General features: G+C 42.8%; 1 protein-coding gene across 1 annotated transcript in view; it reads right to left on the reverse strand.

Annotated features, from left to right (window-relative positions):
- FRMD7 (FERM domain containing 7) overlaps positions 1-18,572 on the reverse strand; it is a 39,208-nt gene that overhangs the window by 8,197 nt on the left and 12,439 nt on the right. Inside the window, exons 3-8 of the mRNA XM_043570022.1 lie at positions 17,256-17,360; positions 16,400-16,442; positions 13,552-13,630; positions 10,497-10,594; positions 2,043-2,157; positions 1,483-1,630 (exon numbers count right to left, since the gene is read on the reverse strand). Of these exons, the coding sequence (XP_043425957.1) occupies positions 1,483-1,630; positions 2,043-2,157; positions 10,497-10,594; positions 13,552-13,630; positions 16,400-16,442; positions 17,256-17,360 (588 nt within the window). The remainder of the gene's footprint in view (positions 1-1,482; positions 1,631-2,042; positions 2,158-10,496; positions 10,595-13,551; positions 13,631-16,399; positions 16,443-17,255; positions 17,361-18,572) is intronic.

Below are 18,572 nucleotides of genomic sequence, written 5' to 3' on the forward strand. Positions count from 1 at the left end.
AGTGAGGATAATTCCTGCTCACCTCTGTACCTCTAGCGTCTGGCATAGGGTGGACGTACGATAACTATACTGACAGAAGACTGAATGAATAGATTGCTGCCCAACTCGGTAAAAATACTCAAACCCATTGAATTGAACAATTAAAACAGATGAATTTTATGGTATGCAAATTATATCTCAGTAAAGCTGGTTTTGTTTAAAAAAGAAAATAATAATACAATGAATGAAGAACACGTAGGAAGTACTCAGTACACAAGTATTCTTTGACTGGATTTGGGGTAGGACAAAATAGACCAGCTACACCGTTTCACACTGTCCACAGAGGTATTCACACTGGAGGAGGTCACAACTAACATGATGGCTTTGCTCCTCTGCCCTCCCCCATTTTTTCCCATGCAGGAGGAAATGGTGAGGATCGGGGCTTAGAGTGGAGTGGGTAAACAGGCATGCCTGTGACCCATTGGGTCTCTTGCCCACGAGTGTGATTCTCGTGCCCCAAAGTTTACAACCAGAAAAATGAGAAGGCCAAGATTCTTTTAGCTGAGTCTGTACCTGACTCTTTGTGACTTACTTCAGTACTCTAATTTGGTCCTCCTAGAGATCACTGGGCCTGAGCTCATCCCTTCCTCTCTCACAAGTGATTTATTCCCAAACCTGCCCAGCTATCTGCCTATCATCTTTTTAATGCTTATTTATTTTTGAAAGGAGACACAGAGAGAGAGAGCATGAGCAAGGGAGGAGCAGAGAGAGAAGGAGAGAGAAAATCCCAAGCGGGCTCTGTGCTGTCAGCGCAGAGCCGGACGCGGGGCTCAAACTCATAAACCACGAGATGAAATCAATAGTCAGATGCTTAATTGACTGAGCTACCCAGCCACCCTTCTGCCTATCATTTTGGAAGGTGAAGCAAGTGCTCTTGAACCTTAACCTGTATCTAAATTCATTGAATGTTCACACATGTGAGGAGACTTAATGGACTGGTCAGGTTCCTTGGAGTGAGGATTCATGATGATAGAGGACCAGAGAGGCCTGAGTTGGTTTCTAACCTGAAAAACAACGTCCTGGGAAAATAATGAACCAGTAAACAGAAGCAACTGCTGGCACGCTGGGCTCTAATTGCCTAGCAGCCGACGGTGGGCATCTCCAGTGAAACCAGTAACTGAATGAGAACACCACATTTTGGACCCTTTGGGTTGTTTCTGGTGCATCCGGATAAGGTGAGTGCACTCCGCATCACAGCCTAAGCTTTTAAGATGCCCAAATCCATAATGTGTGAGTTCCCGTGAGTCAAAACAGTCAGTTACAGACCATAAATGGAGGCAAAGCACATCAAGGGGAGAAGACTTACCCAAGACACTGGCAAGTGTCCCCTCCCTTTCTGACAGGTGGTAATACTGAGAGGTGAGGTCACCTCAGGAATGGACACCCACGCTTGTGCCAACGTAACCCCCAAAGCCTCAGGACTTTCAAGGAAAGAGTTGGTACCCGTAACACCACTACTCCCATGTGAGCAACAGCCAGGTGGATCTGCATCCCTTCGCCATCACTGGCGGGGTGAGGCCTGATGCCGTACATATCCAGCTTCCTTGCTATATCCAGTAGCAGAATGTCCGATTCAGCCGGGCTCCTGCCGCTGCAAAGGGAAAGAATTTACGAGCCTAATAAATGCGGCAAGAATGACACCTCCACCCTAAGGGCTCCAAGAGGAGCTCAATGTTTTCTCGAGTTCGAAGCTTCTCTGACTTAAGGACTTGCTTTTTTTTTTTTTCATGTTTATTTACTTTTGAGAGAGAGAGAGAGAGCACAAGCAGGGGAGGGGCAGGGAGACAGGGAGACACAGAACCCGAAACAGGCTTCAGGCTCCGAGCTGTCAGCACAGAGCTTGACGCGGGGCTCGAACCCACAAACCGTGAGATCAGGACCTGAGCCAAAGTCGGATGCTTAAGCGACTGAGCCCCACAGGCGCCCTAGGACTTGCTTTTAAGAGCCTGTCCCCAGCGTCAGCATGCCCACTAGCAGAAGCAGGTGCCAGATGAAGTACTTACACGTGCTTCTGATGAAAGTGCATGATCTTGCTCTCTAAACAGTCTTGGTTCGGTAAGTATCGGGTTTGTGCCAGATGTTTCTTATCTGTTTCTTCATGAAAGTCACCCAGTTCTGCTGCACGACAGAAAAGTGACATTTTTCACATTAGCATTGAGGAGTTAAGCAGTGGAGCACCTGGCAGATTCTCTGACCTGCCCCAAACAGCCCCTTCTTTGCAGCCAGTATAGCCCTAGGCCCCACACCCCATGATTTATGTATCTTTATATTTTAGTTCACGGTGGAATGAACTGGGTCTTTCTCAAATCAGAAGCAGTGGCTTGCTATGAAGTCTCAGTATAGTAAATCACAGACACGGTGTAGGTCTTCAAGGCTCCAGGATCACAGGTGAGTATTTCATTAGTTTCTTCTTCCACATTCTGTTTGTGATCTCTTCTTCTTCTCCTCATCAGTTCCTGTTACAGTTTCAGTTGTGTGTGCCCCACAAACACTCTCAAATTCATATGTGGAAGTTCTAAACACCAGTACCTCACACTGTGACTGTATTTAGAGATAGGACCTACAAAGAGGGGATTAAATTGAAATGAGTCAGCAAGGGGGCACCTGGGTGGCTCAGTTGGTTGAGCGTCTGACTTCAGCTCAGGTCATGATCTCACAGTCCGTGAGTTCAAGCCCCGCGTCGGGCTCTGTGCTGACGGCTCAGAGCCTGGAGCCTGCTTCGGATTCTGTGTCTCCCTCTCTCTCTGCCCCTCCCCTGCTCATGCTCTGTATATCTCTATCTCAAAAATAAATAAAAACATTTAAAAATAAAATAAAACAAAAAAATAAAATGAGTCAGCAGGGTGGGCCCTAATCCAATCTGACTAGTGTCCTTATAAGAAGAGGAAATTCGAACACACAGATACCAGGAATGCAAGTGCACAGAAGAAAGACCAGGTAAGGATACATCCAGAGGACAACAATCTGCAACCCAAGCAGAGAAGACTCAGAAGAAACCAAAGCTGTCCACACTTCAGCCTTGGATTCCTAGTCTCCAGAAGTGTGAGAAAATACATTTCTGTCATTTAAACCACCTAGTCTCTGGTATTTTGCTATAGCAACCCTAGCAAAGTAATACAGGCCCCTAACCTCGCTCTACCTTGATCGTACATTATCCAAAAAGGAGCATATAAATGCCAAGTACAATGCCAGCCAGTCACAGCTATTCATCACTCTGTACACTGGGAAGTGAGTAAAACCCTAGCTATCTGGAATCCCTAGGAAATGAATCATTCTGGAAATTATTCTGGCTTTTCCAAATTACTGGCAGTTTACCCCTGATCATAATCTACTCTTTTCTAGATGTCTCCAGTTCATTGTTTTAAACATCTGTCAGCACAATGCCTACAAAGGTCATTGAGGTGTACAGGATTATCTGCCCCTACAGTTAATGGATTGGAAATGTTTTGATTTTTGAATTACCGTGTCTTCTTTATCATTTTTACACCTCTCCCTCTCTGTCAGATTGATATGAATCACTTCCTGGTCACTGACTTCCCTTGAAGAGGTCTCCACTTGGTTGTAACTATGACTTCTAAGTGGGAACCTAGATATCCAAACCTGTTAGCGTTTTATGAATTGGAAGAGTAAATGGATTCTCCATGGAATCCTGTGGTGCTTGCCTATTGACTAAAACACATGGACACGGGACACTGATTTTGAGTGCTGGAAACTTATTTTGCCTTTTCTCTTGATTTTCTTTTGTTTCTTAATTTTTAAAGTTTATTTATTTATTTTGAGGGGGAGGGTCAGAGACAGAGGGAGAGGGAGTATCCCAAGCAGGCTCCGTATTGTCAAGGAGCCAGACACAGGGCTCGAACCCACCAATCATGAGATCATGACGTGAGCTGAAATTAAGAGTTTTATGTTTAACCAATTGAGTCACCCAGGTGTCTCTTGACTTTCTATTACATTTTAGACAGGTGACATGCTCATTGAGATATAGGTGTATGTTTTTTAAAAGTCACATTATAGTGAAAATCCTCATATAACCAGCTTTCTTAAGAAAAAAAAAAGACCAAATAAATGGCTCTTTTATTTATTTTTTGCCAAAATTTATAACTGTACAAATCTCTTTAAAACAGAATCAGGCCCATATGATTTCACTGATTAATTCTATCAAATATTCAAAGAAGATATAAAGACCAATTCTTCACAAACTTTTCCAGAAAATAGAAGATATAATACTTACCAACCCATTCTATGAGGCCAGTATTACTCTGATACCAAAACTGTGATGGACAAAGCCATCATAAGAAAACTACAGACCAATATACCTCATGAATACAGAGGCAAAAATCCTCAACAAAATACTAGTAAACTGAATCTGGCAACATATGAAAATGATTACTCATCATGACCCAGTGGGATGTATCCCAGGATTGCAAGATCAGTTCAACATATGAAGATTAATTAATATAATATACTATGTCAATAGAATAAAGGACAAAAAAAACATTTATCATTTCAGAAGATGCAGCAAAGCTCTGGGCAAAACCCAACACCATTTCATGATTTTATTTTTTTTATTTAAAAAAAAATTTTTTTTTCAACGTTTATTTATTTTTGGGACAGAGAGAGACAGAGCATGAACGGGGGAGGGGCAGAGAGAGAGAGGGAGACACAGACTCGGAAACAGGCTCCAGGCTCTGAGCCATCAGCCCAGAGCCTGACGCGGGGCTCGAACTCACGGACCGCGAGATCGTGACCTGGCTGAAGTCGGACGCTTAACCGACTGCACCACCCAGGCGCCCCTTATTTTAAAAAGTTCAACAAACAAGGAATAGAAGGCAGCTTCTTCGACCTGATAAAAGTTATCTATGAAAAACCAATAGCTAGCATCATAATCATACTAAATGATGAGAAACTGAATGTTTTTCCCTATGACCAGAAACAAGACAAGGACATCTGTTCTTGCCAGTTATATATCCAACATTGTACTGGTGGTTCTAGTCAGTGCAATGAAGCAACAAGAAAAAATATAAACAATTTGCACTGAAAAATAAGAGATAAAATTGTCTTTACTGGGGCGCCTGGTGGCTCAGTCAGTTAGGTGTCTGACTCTTGATTTCGGCTCAGGTCATGACCTCTGGGTCATGAGTTCAAGCCCTGCATTGGACTCTGTGCTGACAGTGCAGAGCCTGCTTGGGATTCTCTCTCTCCCTCTCTCTCTGCCCCTCCTCCGCTCATGTGCGCTCTCTCTCTCTCTCTCTCTCTCTCTCTTAAATAAATAAACATTAAAAAAATTTGTCTTTACTTGTAGTCAATGTGGTCAGGTGTGTAGAAAATTCTAGGGAACCCACAAAAAAACTCTAGAAGTAATATAGGAGTTCATCAACGTAGGAAAATGGATCAATGTACAAAAAACACTTGTATTCGCATATACTAGTAATGAACAATCCAAAAATGAAACCAAGAAAATTCCATTTATGGCATCTAAGAAACCCAAAATGCTTAGGAATAAATTTTACCCAAGGATGTAGAAGGCTTGTATACTGAAGATTATAAAACATTGCTAAGAGAAATTTTTAACAGATCTATATAAATGGAGAGACATTTCGTGTTCATGCATTATAAAACTCAATTCGTTAAGATGGTAATTCTGCCAAAATTGATTTATAAATTCAATTAAATTCCCACCACAATTTTTTGTAGAAATTGATAGATGATCTTAAAATTTACATGGAAATGCACAGGATGTAAAATAAGCAAAACTATTTTGAAAAATAACAAAGTTGGAGGATATACATTTCTCTATTTCAAAACTTAATACAAAGCTACAATAAATAAGATAGTGTAATAATGGCATAAGGACATATAGATCAATGGAACATAGTTAAGAATCTAAAAGTAAACCCTTACATTAATGGTCAATAGGTTTTTAAAAAGATAAGACAATTCAATAGGGAAATGATAGTTTTTTTCAACAAATAGGGAAAATGGACATCTACACGAAAAAAAAAATGAAGTCAGATCCCTACTTCACAACATACACCATACAAGCATACAAAACAACAACTCAAAATGGGTCATATAACTAAATCTAAGAGGCAAACCTCTAAAAGTTCTAGAAGAAAACGTAGGAGAAAATGTCTGTGACCTTAGGTTACACAAAGAGTTTTTAGATACAACATCAAAAGCATGATTCGCTAAAACATACTGAGAAAGGGAATTCTGCCAAAATTAAAAACTGTTCCACTCCAAAAACCAGAAGAAAAAAAAAGTCAATGCACCAAGTTGGGGGGAAATTTTTCAGTTACATATCTCATAAATGATTTTTAATCAGAATATATAGAAATCTGGGGCACCTGGCTGGCTGAGTCAGATCAGTGTGTGACTCTTGATCTTGGGGTCTGAGTTTGAGCCCCATTTAGACATTACTAAAAAAGCCCAATATACATACATACATATATATATATATATATATATATATATATATATATATTCAGTAGGAAGACAACAATCCATTTCAAAATGGGCCAAAGATTTGAAAGGCATTTTACCAACAAAAACATAGGAATTGTTAATAAGCAAAGGAGAAGGTGTTCCACATCATTAGTCACTAGGAACATGCTAATTATAATTGCAACAAGATAGCTCTTCATACCCACTAGAATGGCCACAAGAATAATAAGAATAAATAAGAATAAATAAAATGGAAAACAGTTCAGCAGCTTCTTAAAATTTTAAACATATATTTACCTTAAGATGAGGTAATTACCCTTCTAGAAATCTATTCAAGAGATATGAGAATATGTCCAAACAAAAATTGTACATGAATGTTCATAACATTATTTATATGAGCTAAACTGAAAACAATCCAAATGTCCACAATCAAGTACATAGATAAACAAAATGTTGGGGTGCCTGGGTGGCTCAGTCAGTTAAGCATCTGACTCTTGATTTTGCTTTTTGTTTTGTTTTGTTTTTTTTTTTTAATTTTTTTTAACGTTTTATTTATTTTTGAGACAGGGAGAGACAGAGCATGAACGGGGGAGGGTCAGAGAGAGGGAGACACAGAATCTGATACAGGCTCCAGGCTCTGAGCTGTCAGCACAGAGCCCGACGCGGGGCTCGAACTCACGGGCCGCGAGATCATGATCTGAGCCGAAGTCGGCCACTTAACCGACTGAGCCACCCAGGCGCCCCTGACTCTTGATTTTGGCTCAGGTCATGATCCCAGGGTTGTGAGATGGAACCCTGCGTTGGGCTCTGTGCTGAGTGTGGAGCCTGCTTGAGATTTTCCCCCTGCCTGCTCTCTCACAAATTAAACAAAATGTGGTACGTCCACAAAATGGAATACTACTCAGCAAAAGAAAAGAACAAACTGCTGTGATTCATCCTAGAACTTGCACAAACTTCAAAAATATTATGTTGAGTGAAACAAAGCCAGATGTAAACGACCACATATTTTATCATTCTGACTGAAATGTCTAGAAAGGGCAAATCTATAGAAACAGAAAGTAAGTTAGTATTTGCTGGGGCTGAGCACGGGGACAGGGAGTGACTGCAAATGGGCACAAGAGGTCTCTTGTGTGATGGGAATGTTCTAAAACTGGATTGAGGTAATGGTTGCATAACTTTGTAAATTTACTAAATATTGTTGAGTTGTAGTCTGAAAAAGGGTGCATTTTATGATAAGTAAATTATACCTCAATAGAGCTGTTTTTAAACACACACACACACACACACACACACACACACACACACACACACCAATCTTTCCATCTATTAAGCACAAGAGCCTATGTTGACCCTAGGAAAACACAAGAACACAAAGACTGCTGGTTTTTCATTCCATGCAAGACTATGAAAATCTAGGAAGAGACCTACAACATACAAATGAGTAAATATCATCAGTAAAAGAAGGTAGCAAATGTTATGAGAAAACCCCTGTTACCAGGCTGGCCCAAAGTACCACCATCTCTCTCTACTGCAATAGCCTCTTCTCTGGTCTCCCTACTTCTCCCATTCCCTCACAGGGTCTCTTTTCACCCCGGAAGCCAACATGGTCCTGTTAAATCCTAATTCAGATCATTTCACTCCTCTGCTTAAAACGCTTCCATTTCCTCCTCCAGAAATGGCTTGCCGTCTCATTTAGAGTAATCTTCTATGTCTTTAATACGCTTTTAAGACCCTCCACGATTACTCTCTCCCCTTCTCCCTCAGTTCCATCCAGCCACAAAGCCTGCTTAACATTTCTTCAACACCCCTGGCACACTCCCCCCTCGGGCCCTTTGCACAGGATGTTCTCTCTGCCTGGAACACCCTTCCACCAGATTTCTGCAAGGCTTGCTCTCTTACCTCCTCCATGTCTTTGTTCAACTGTCATGTTCACAGTGAAGTCTAACTTGACTACCTTACTGAAAAATTCAGTACCCACCCCCGGAATTCCCCAGCTGCCTTCCATACTTTATTTTCTCCAATGCACTTATCTCCTTCTAATACATTATATATTTCCTTATTTTGGTTATTGTCTGATTGCCCTCCACTGCCAAAATGTGAGCTCCACAAGAGCAAGGGTTTGTGTCTGTTTAGTTCACTGCCGTGTTCCCCATGCCTATAATAGTACCTGGCATGGGGTAGGTACTCAGTAAGTGTTTCTGGAATGAATGACAAAGAAGAGTTACTAAAAGCGTTCACAAAAGGGATGTGTAGGAGAGACTTAAGCAGATGAGAAGTCAGAATGTGGAGATTGTTGAATGCCTAGAACATAAATATGGAATGAATGAATAAATGAATAAATGAGCAAATGAACGAGCAGTCTTGTGGTGTTCTACACGCTGCCTTAGCATCCAGTGAAATAGTCCAACCTATGGATTGTGCGGAGCTGACCCATTGAAACTTTAGCTTTTTCTCTATGGAAAGAACTTGTATTGACAAAATATCCTCTGGAAAAGCTGAAGTCCTCTGTGCTATGCCTGAAATGGCCACTAGGGAATGCCCAAATCCATAATGCTAAAGTATCCAGGATGCAATTGGGCTCCCCAACAGTCATGTGGGGGCCCCAGTCATTCACAGGCTGATAACGAAAAAGGAGAAGTCTTCCAACATTGGTTCATCTATCCGCCTTACCTGGTGCCCACCAAGCCAAACATTCAAAGCCCATCAATATGACATGTAGTTTTCAGCCACCCTTCCTCGACACACCCTATATGTGAGCTGTACTTGAGCTACATCTCTGTATATATGACTTCTTGGCCCAGCACAATTTTCTTTTTTATGCTGTCTTCTCTGCCTATCACTGCCTATCCGATTCCTATGTGTCCCTTTAAAGACCAGCACAAAAGCCACCTCCTCCAGAAGCCCTTCCTGATTACTACTGCTCTCACTGCCCAGTGCTTTCCTGATATCCTGGGGCTGTGGTCACCTGCCCCAGTCAGCAGTCCCTTGGTAAACACTGATTTAGACACTGCCCCTATCGAAGCACTTCATTCTGGAGTTCCCAGTGAAATCAGAAATCTACCAGCTCGGGACTGTCAGGAAGGTCAAGGGATACAGGTCAAAAATGAAGTCGAGAAACAAGACAGAATACAATGTTATGATTTTGCAAAAGTGGTAAAGAACAGCCTATTCTTGGAAGGCTTCTCTAGAAGAGAAAGAAAGTCCACTGGCCATATAAGAAGAAATACAGTCTCCAGTTGCCTCGACCCCACCCACCCTCAGGGCTGCAGGAGAAGCCTGGCCTGCCCAGCTTTCCCCCCTCCCAAGCTGGCTCCCACTGTTCCCCTGGTCTCCTTTTCCCTGCCTTCATTATTCAGCCTAGCCCAACTACTTGGCTGCTAGCAAATGGGAGCTTTAATAGATGCCTGGGGCCTTTTTCCCTTTTAGCCTCTTTCCACCTGCTGTACTCTGTGCTTTGTTCTCCAGACTCATGATAAAGAGCAACACAAAAATCCCATCAAACATGACAATGTGCTGCAGAAAGCACGTACCAGAAATGTATCCTGGGGCAAGCACAGAGAGTGGAGCCTGCCTGGCAAAACCCATGTCTGGACAGATTAGTCCAAACCCGCTCCTGGACAGCAAGCCCCAGGCGGGGGTAGGGGGGTGGGGAGGGTAGGGGGGCTGGAGGTTACGCCATGATAGAAAAAAAAATCAGCATTTACTCTTAATCTATATAGCCATCTTGTGAGAATGTATTCTCGTCACTATTATAAAGACTCGGAAACTCAGGCACAGACAAGTGAGGGGACGACAACAGCTAGGTCGTAGTAGAGACTGGATTGGAGTCCAAAGCTGAATGACTACAATGACTAGCCTCTTTCTCCTGGACCATGCTGATTCTACATATATCTTATCCAGCCTTCCTCTCCTCTGTAAGTCCTAACACAGGATGGACACGCTGGGCGTGCTCGGCTCCTTTGCTCGGTTCCCTATCCGGTCGGTAGGCGCCGAAACCGACATTTGCTACTTACATTGTAGGATGTGAGATACCATCAACGCTGTAGAGTTGTCACTGCATGGAAGCCTTCCTAGAGCCAAATCCTTCTTTATTTGAAGAGTAAAAAGATACCTGGAAGAAGTTGGGGGGGAAGAAAATCTCTTAAGAAACAAGAACAAGAAAGAAGCATTTCCCTTCTCCCAGATCCCAGATGTTTCAAGAAAGAGACGGCGCCCCCAGTCAGCAAGATGCCTTTTGGGGATGGTGAGTAATGCATAGGCTTTGCTTCAGCCCCAAACCAGTACCAGACCACAACTCGGCTGATCCAGCATTTTGGCAGGCCTCACAGCCATTAGGAATCACCCCAGCTAAATCCTCCCGCCAACTTGAGGGAGTTGGCCAATCATCCTCCAGTGGTTTCTGCCACGTAGCAAAGCCACATAGCCAGCCAGAGACAAAGGGAGATTCAGCAAGAACAAGCCCACTGGGGAGGCTCTGTTTACTAAATGCTATCAGAGCACTCACTATCAAAACAACTTAGATTGGGAGAGCAGGAATGATCACCCCATTTTACAATTACAGAAAGGCAGAGGTTAGGTGATTTGGGCAAGGTCATTTTGCCCAAAGATAGTGAAACTGGCCAGAAGTCAGGTCACCCACAGAATTTATGCCTCCTCCTATCCAAAATATTGTGTTTCAGAAATCGAGGACTTGAGGTCATGCTTTACTCGGACCATCATCAGAGACCAGCCCAGCACTTTCCACAGAGCACGTAGGAAATTCCTACGTTCTGAAAGGAATGAACCCAGTGTGCTCTTTTTTTCCCACCGACATGCTCATCAGGGACCCATAAAGTACAGATTGGTGTCCAGAGTTCTGCCAAAGAGATAGCATTTGGTCCCACACTTTTAAGCTGTTACCAAAGGAGAATCAAGTTTTGAAAAGATGTGTAAAAAGAAGATTCTATCATTGACTGCTTTCTTCCATGGTCCAAATTTGGTTCCAATATTTGATTTTATACACTGAAAAACACATTGAGTATGTACTGTGGGCATTTCCCAATGTAAGATGTAACTTTCTAAATAAAGTTTTATCTGGACTTCTTTATTTAAATCAATTAAGCCTTGAAGGCAATGTGGTAAATCAAAATTAATTGCAGGGGATAGATAAAAATCTAGATTAGAACAAGCAGGTAAAATTAGTAGGTGATTATTCAATTTATAAACGCATTCATCATTGTAATACTTCAAATTATGAGCTCCCCTAATGGGCTAGAAATGATTCAATTAGAAAATTTATATTTGCATACCACTCTCAGAAACTCATGGATTGGCCCCAAACAAGGCATCCTTGTGAATTTAACTATAGTGAAGTATCTTAAATGGCCCACCAGAAAAAATAAAGGAAGTCTAACATTTGCCATTGCCTGCTCTCAAATAGAGATGTAAATGAGAATTAATAAGCCTCAATCGCTGAAGGGAAAGTGAATTTCTTTTTGCTCCTAGCAAGAAGGAAAAGGAAACTTCTTGTCATTTGACACGTTCCTTGCTACTAAGAGGGCAGCTGCCGGCTACAAATACCAAATCCTCGCTCTGAACAGCTGATGAATCATTTATCATCACATTGATTTTCTCATTCTTTCTCTTTTGGAGGGTGGGGGAGTTTATCTCCATTAAAATTGGTCACAGTGTGAGACTCAACTGAAATGGGTTAGCAAATGCAAACTGATATAGATACCAAGATATCAGGTTATCTGGGAAAGTGGGCTACAACTCACAAATATGGAAGAGAGAAGGTGTGAGGGAGTGACAGACTTGTGAAAAGTGACGTCTGCAGAGACCCCGCAGCATACAAGTCCTCCTGTACAAAAGGGGTGAAGAAGAACTGGCCTTGAGCTGTGTTGGGAGGTGTGGGAGGTGGGGGAAAACTCGGCCAAATCACTCAAAGCTCCCAGGACCTGTTTTCTCCTCTGTAGACTAGGAGAGCTGGGCCAGATTATCTCAAATATCCATGGTAGGGTAAGATTCTAGAGCCTGGCAAGCACAGTAGGGTTTGGGGGAGCATTATGTTGACAATGCATTTTTGAAGTAGGTTTACATTGTCATTTTGAAGGGTATTGTATCTAAGTATAAATAGACTTTTTAAGCGAAATCAGTCAGTCAGAGAAAGACAAATATCATATGACTTCACTCATATGAGGACTTTAAGATACGAAACAGATGAACTTAAGGGAAGGGAAGCAAAAATAATATAAAAACAGGGAGGGAGACAAAAACATAAGAGACTTAAATATGGAGAACAAACAGAGGGTTACTGGAGGGGTTGTGGGAGGGGGTTGGGCTAAATGGATAAGGGGCACTAAGGAATCTACTTCTGAAATCATTGTTGCACTAGATGCTAACTAACTTGGATATAAACTTAAAAAATAACTTAAATAAAAAAATTTTTTAAATAGATTTTTTAAACGTTTTATACTTGTAAATTTTATTTTTATACACATAAAAGATTTTGTCTCAAATTATGAATAATGTGTAATTATAAATGACTGTTAAAATTACATAAAATTATGAATAATTTATAATTATTAAAGAATTGTAATAATTATCAATGATTTCCATTATATATTACAATTTATTAAAATCATTTTTTAGGCTTTTTATTTTTTTACTCTTTCAATGTTTTATAAGTATGTGTCGTCATCACTTTCTACCCATAGGATGCATACACACACCCGCAGGTTTTCATAGCTGGTATATTCGTGCCGTCAAGCTGCCTTCCAGCTGGAACACAGATGCGATGAAGGCAAGCAGTCCTGTTGTTGTAGCAGCTAAAGGCAGAACCCCCACATGGGCACCCAGGCTGGCTGCCATGCTAGAAGGCCACCCCTCCTCCCTGAAATCCCCACCCTTTGGAAGACTAACACTTTGGGGACCAGCCAGGCCCTCCTTCTCCTCAGCTCCTCACCGTCTCCCAGAGAGTGACTGAGAGCCAAGCTTGCCAAAGAAGGCTTAGAAGCCCATCCCCTGATAAATGGAGAATAATGAGTCTTAGGTAACATCATGCAGCCGACCCACAGGTAAGTACTCTACCTTGTAAGCTCTTCTCGAAGATGTCCGGGGTCCACTGGGAAAAATTTCACCATAAATTTGAAAACAACCTCCTTAGGATCTTAAAACACAATTATCTCCATAAGTTTTATTTAAATGTCCATCACAACAGTTACAGGTATTTACACACACACACACACACACACACACACACACACACACACATACACACTTCCCTCTCTCCTCTCCCCTCTTCTCCCCATCACTGCTTCCCTCAGACTTTTCTTTTAAATTTCAATTTTCCACATTTCTAGAATGGTGCTATTTCTGGATCGTGTCTTTATGTGGATAGCAATCGGGAAAGTTTCCCTGTCCCTCTTTCTACCCTCTCTCCCTTTGAGTTTCTTTTTGTAAACATGTGCCTCTTTCTGGGCCCTACTGTGTCCTCTATGATGCGTCCCAGTTAGAAAATATATATACCACTTGCCTCTTTGGGATTCTGCGCTCCTGGCTGAGAAAAAGGCCCAGCTTTAGAAGCAGGTATTTATCATCTGACTCAAGGTTCTCATAAAAGGAACTAGAGATGAGTGTATGTATGGAGTGGTGCCTCTTTGTTGCTTAAAATCGACATTAAGAAAACACATCTAGGGGTGCCTGAGTGACTCAGTCAGTTAAGCATCCAACTTCGGCTCAGGTCATGGTCTCATGATTCATGGGTTCAAGCCCGGCATCGGGCTCTGTGCGGAGGATTCGCTCTCTCCCTTTCTCTCTGCCCCTCCCCAACTCATGTGCATGTGCCCTCTCTCTTTCTCTCTCTCAAAATAAATAAACTTAAAAAAGAGAAAACACATTACTTGTCTTCACCCTTACTTGCATTTGAAAAAAAAAAAAGAAACTCTTTGCATCAAAAGCAAATATTGGTGGAGTGCCTATTATAGGCCAAGCGTTGCACCAGGCAGGTGCCAGGAATGAAAAGACAATGAAGTACTCATAGTCTGGGAGGATGGGCAGCAGCACAGACTAAGGTCAGTGTTGAGTACTGGGGAAGCAGAAGAGGGAGAAAAGAGGGCTCCCAGTTCAATTTGAATTTTAGATAAACCATGATCACACGGGAAATACTTATACAAAGAAATTATTCTTTGTTTACCTGAAGTTCCAATTTAGGTGGACATCTTTTACTGAGAACCCTACGCCTGAAGTGAATTTTGCCACAGGAAGGAAAGGTAGGAGTATGAAGGGGGTCGATGGCAGAGGTAAAGCTAGAAAGGCAGGCAGAGTCTGTGCTTTGCGGATCCTGCTAACGAGTTTGGGCTTTATTCTAAGGGCAATGAGGAGCCGTGGAAGCATTTTCAGCCGGGGCGTGATGTGGTCAGCTTTGTATTTTCAATAGTTACCTTTGGAGTAGTGTACATGATGGATCAGGGGAATCAGTTAGGAAGCTGTTGGAATAAGGTGACACGGGATTATAATGTGGTGGGAACAGATGGAGGTGTGGAAGCCCCAACCCAGAAAGCACGCGAGGGAAGAGATGCTGTAAAACAGCGTGTCTTGGGCGCCTGGGTGGCTCAGTCAGTTAAGTATCCAATTCTTGATTTCAGCTCAGGTCATGATCTCATGGTTGGTGGGAGCGAGCCCTGCATCGGGCTCTGTGCTGACTGACAGTGTGGAGCCTGCTTGGGATTCTCTCCCTCTCCCTCTGTCTCTGCCCCTCCCCCGGCTCTTCTCTCTCTCTCTCAAAATAAACACACTTAAAAATAACAGCATTTCTCAGAGTGTTAACTGAAATCTGCCTGCATCAGAACCACCTGTGGAATTTGTTTAAAATGCAAGCTGCTGCCCCCCCCCCCCCCCCGCAACCCGGGAATGAGGCCCAGGAATCTGCATTTGAACAAGTGATCCTGACACACACTGAAATTTAAGCACCACACTAGGTGGTGAAATCCGGGTGGAGGGAAAATTCCATACATACTAGGCACTCAAATATGAAATGAAACAAATGGACAGTGTCTGTAACATTGGATAAAACTAAAACATCTTCGGATAGAAGGTAAATGGCAGTGCAGACTGACATAAGGACCAAGGTCAGCCTGCCCTAAAATGGGCACTTAGGCATAGGATTATTTTGACTTAAAAGCAATCAAAACCCAGTCAATTCAGGAAATGCTTTTTACCTCCCCCTCAACTGGCTAAATTTACACTGGAAAGGAAGAGCCTGTACCAGGAAGAGAGCTATCACCTGAGATAACTCCGTTATAACATGAACTAGGTGTGGCAGACAGGGAGGAACTTCACTAGGCCTTTTGATCAAAGTCCTCTATGTCCCATTGTGTCTGAGTGGCCCAGCAAACATTTGTTTACCAAACATTTACTTTTTCTTCCTCCTGTGAAGTGCATTCCTTCCCTCTGAGGTCCCACACCCTGCCCCCTTCTCCTTAGTTCTGGAGGACACATTTACCTCATTTCACCTGTCTTTGGAATTTCCATGCCTGTGTGGATTCCCCATACGTATGAGATTAAATTTGAATTTCTCTTGTTCATCTGTCTCCTGTCCATTTGATTCTTAGTCTGGCTAGAAGGACCTTGAAGGGCAGAGGAAATTTTTCCTTCCCCGAGAACATGAAGGATGCTCAAAGATTTGCAGTGCTGGAGTCCGAGCCAGTCCACAGAGTGCTGTAATTACCAGCATAGATCCAGGAGCATGAGTTTTTTCCTCTTGGGCAAAATTAAAACGATTTTTTTAATTGCTAAATTCACTGGATATACAAAGGATTAAAATAATACATCGAAGCCCTTTTCTCCCTTATATTTGGTGAGGAATAGTGTGGTGTTGCTGAAATATTTTCAAGCTGTCACTGGGAATTACATCCCTTAAGTGATTTTCCATACTTACTTTTTACTTGCTTTGTAATGGGCTTCAGTATCTCCAACCAGACCTGTGATAACATTAATGAAAAAGTTGGTAGAACATGGCATTGAGTGCAGCTTTTTTTTTTTTTTTGGTAATGGACAAAAGTCAACATGAAATAAATAAATACCAAGACTACTGAGATCCCTTCTAACGACAGTTAGAAACAGTGGTGTCAGAGATGACGTACCTCGACCATACTCAATCAGCCCCCTCGTATTTACCCAATGACAGTGAACACTGTTGATCTATAAACTCTTCGTTGTTGACATTTGAATCACTGCTCCCCTGCCTAAGTAGGATGACAAAGGTGTCACATACAAGGCTCGTTAGTGGCTACAAAGACTAATGAAGGCATTTGGCTCTGCATTTGAATCCTAAAGCCTCCAAATGCCAGCTTAGTAGATATAACGAGCCTTTCTGGGAAGGTGCTGGTGCTGGATAACGGAATTGCCAAGGCAGGACACGGCAGGAAGAACATCCAGAATGTTGGGGCCTGAGAGAGGGGAAAGAAGAGTCCCCTACTCATTGGTAAGGTTAGGAGCCTTCATTCTGGAGGCTGATGTCCAGCCTCAGGGAAAACCAGAACAGATAAAGCACAGATTGCTGTTCCCAGGGTGACAAAAGTGGAGCATAGGGTAGAAAAGTCTGTTTGGTAAACTGAGGCAACTTTAAATAGACAAAGAGGGAGGAGGGACAATAGTTGTTAAAGCTGGTCATTTTGCAAGGGTTTAAATGCTTTTTCTTTTTTCAGTCAGGTTTGAGCGCTCCATACCTGGCTGCAAACTGCATTTTAGAAGCAATCCTAGACACAAAGAACCCTATAATGAAAGCAACTTACATTATTTCCAGAATGGCTACAGAATTCTAATCCAAAATATTCCTTTTCAGCAAGATTTAGGTGGCTGCAACTCAGGTTAAACAGCGCCTTCCCGGATGACTTTTGCTAAACAAAACAGAGAGATCATAGCAGTTTGCATTCCTGACCTGATAGTGTTACTGCAGTGTGGGAGAACGGGTGGGGGCAGCCCAACTCTTAAAGCACTTTCGGGTAAGCACGGTTTAGAGGTCTTGCTTGCATCCTCTCAAAAGAGGATGTTTCACAGATAAATACATGCCTCTACCTGTAGATTGTTTTAGGGCCTTCCCCCCCCCCCCCCGCTTAAAAAGCCTCAGACTAATGACAAATCCTCTTGGAAAAAGAGAGCCTTGCACTTAACTATGGCGAGATCTGCAAATCTACCCTTTCAATGGAATTCTTTAATCAATTCATCCCACAGGCAATTTGAATGATTTCCCCCCAAATTGACAGTTTAATCAAGATGCAAATCTGACCTGCTTAAAATCCTTCTGTGGCTCCCCTCAGGATAAAGTCTCTAGTCTTCGCTCAGGAGGCTGGGCCCACTTTGGCTCAAGCTCACGTGGCCCCGCCTGCCCCTCCGGCCTCTTCTCTTGCCCCTCCCCCTCGCTGGCATTTTCCTTTCTAATAATCCCAGCCTGCTCGCAGTTCCCCGCACACATCAAGTAGTTTCATGGCTCCGGCTTCTGCTCCCCTGTCATTCCTTCTCCACAGACCGCCCTTCCCACCCTTCTTTGGTTTGGCTCACTCCTACTCAGCTCAGATGCCATCTTCCCTGGAGAGCTTTCCCGGATACCTATCAGCCACAGGGTGAGCCAAGGGCAACCGCCGTGCTCCCAAACACCCTCTCTTACCTCCAGCGTGCACTTTGAACCCGGATGTCTGTCTTTCCCATTAGACTGAATACCTTCATAGCAGGGACCTTGCTTTATTTTTCTTGTTACCCACCACGTCTAACTCAAAGCCTGGCACCTAGTAGGGGCTCTTGAATGTTTGTCGCTCTGACATGAAATTGGCCAAATTACTCATAGGAGCTCCTTGAGTAGACTTCACTTTGCTGCTTTTCCCACCAAATCTGGGTCCAGCATAACTCGTTCACATAGGGCCACACGGTTTTGTTTTTGTTTTTCTTCATAAAGCCCACGTACACGGTGAACACAAAACAGCCCCTTTCCTGGGCTTCTCTGAGAACAGGAGCTTTGAAGATCTCTCTGAAAATGTCCCGGAGCCGTTGCAGGGAGGGCCGTGATGGGAAAATTGGGCCCTGGATGATAGGCGCAAAGAAATGCTGCTGAAAAC

Source organism: Prionailurus bengalensis, chromosome X (genome assembly GCF_016509475.1).
Source record: "Prionailurus bengalensis isolate Pbe53 chromosome X, Fcat_Pben_1.1_paternal_pri, whole genome shotgun sequence".
Classification (NCBI taxonomy): domain Eukaryota; kingdom Metazoa; phylum Chordata; class Mammalia; order Carnivora; family Felidae; genus Prionailurus; species Prionailurus bengalensis.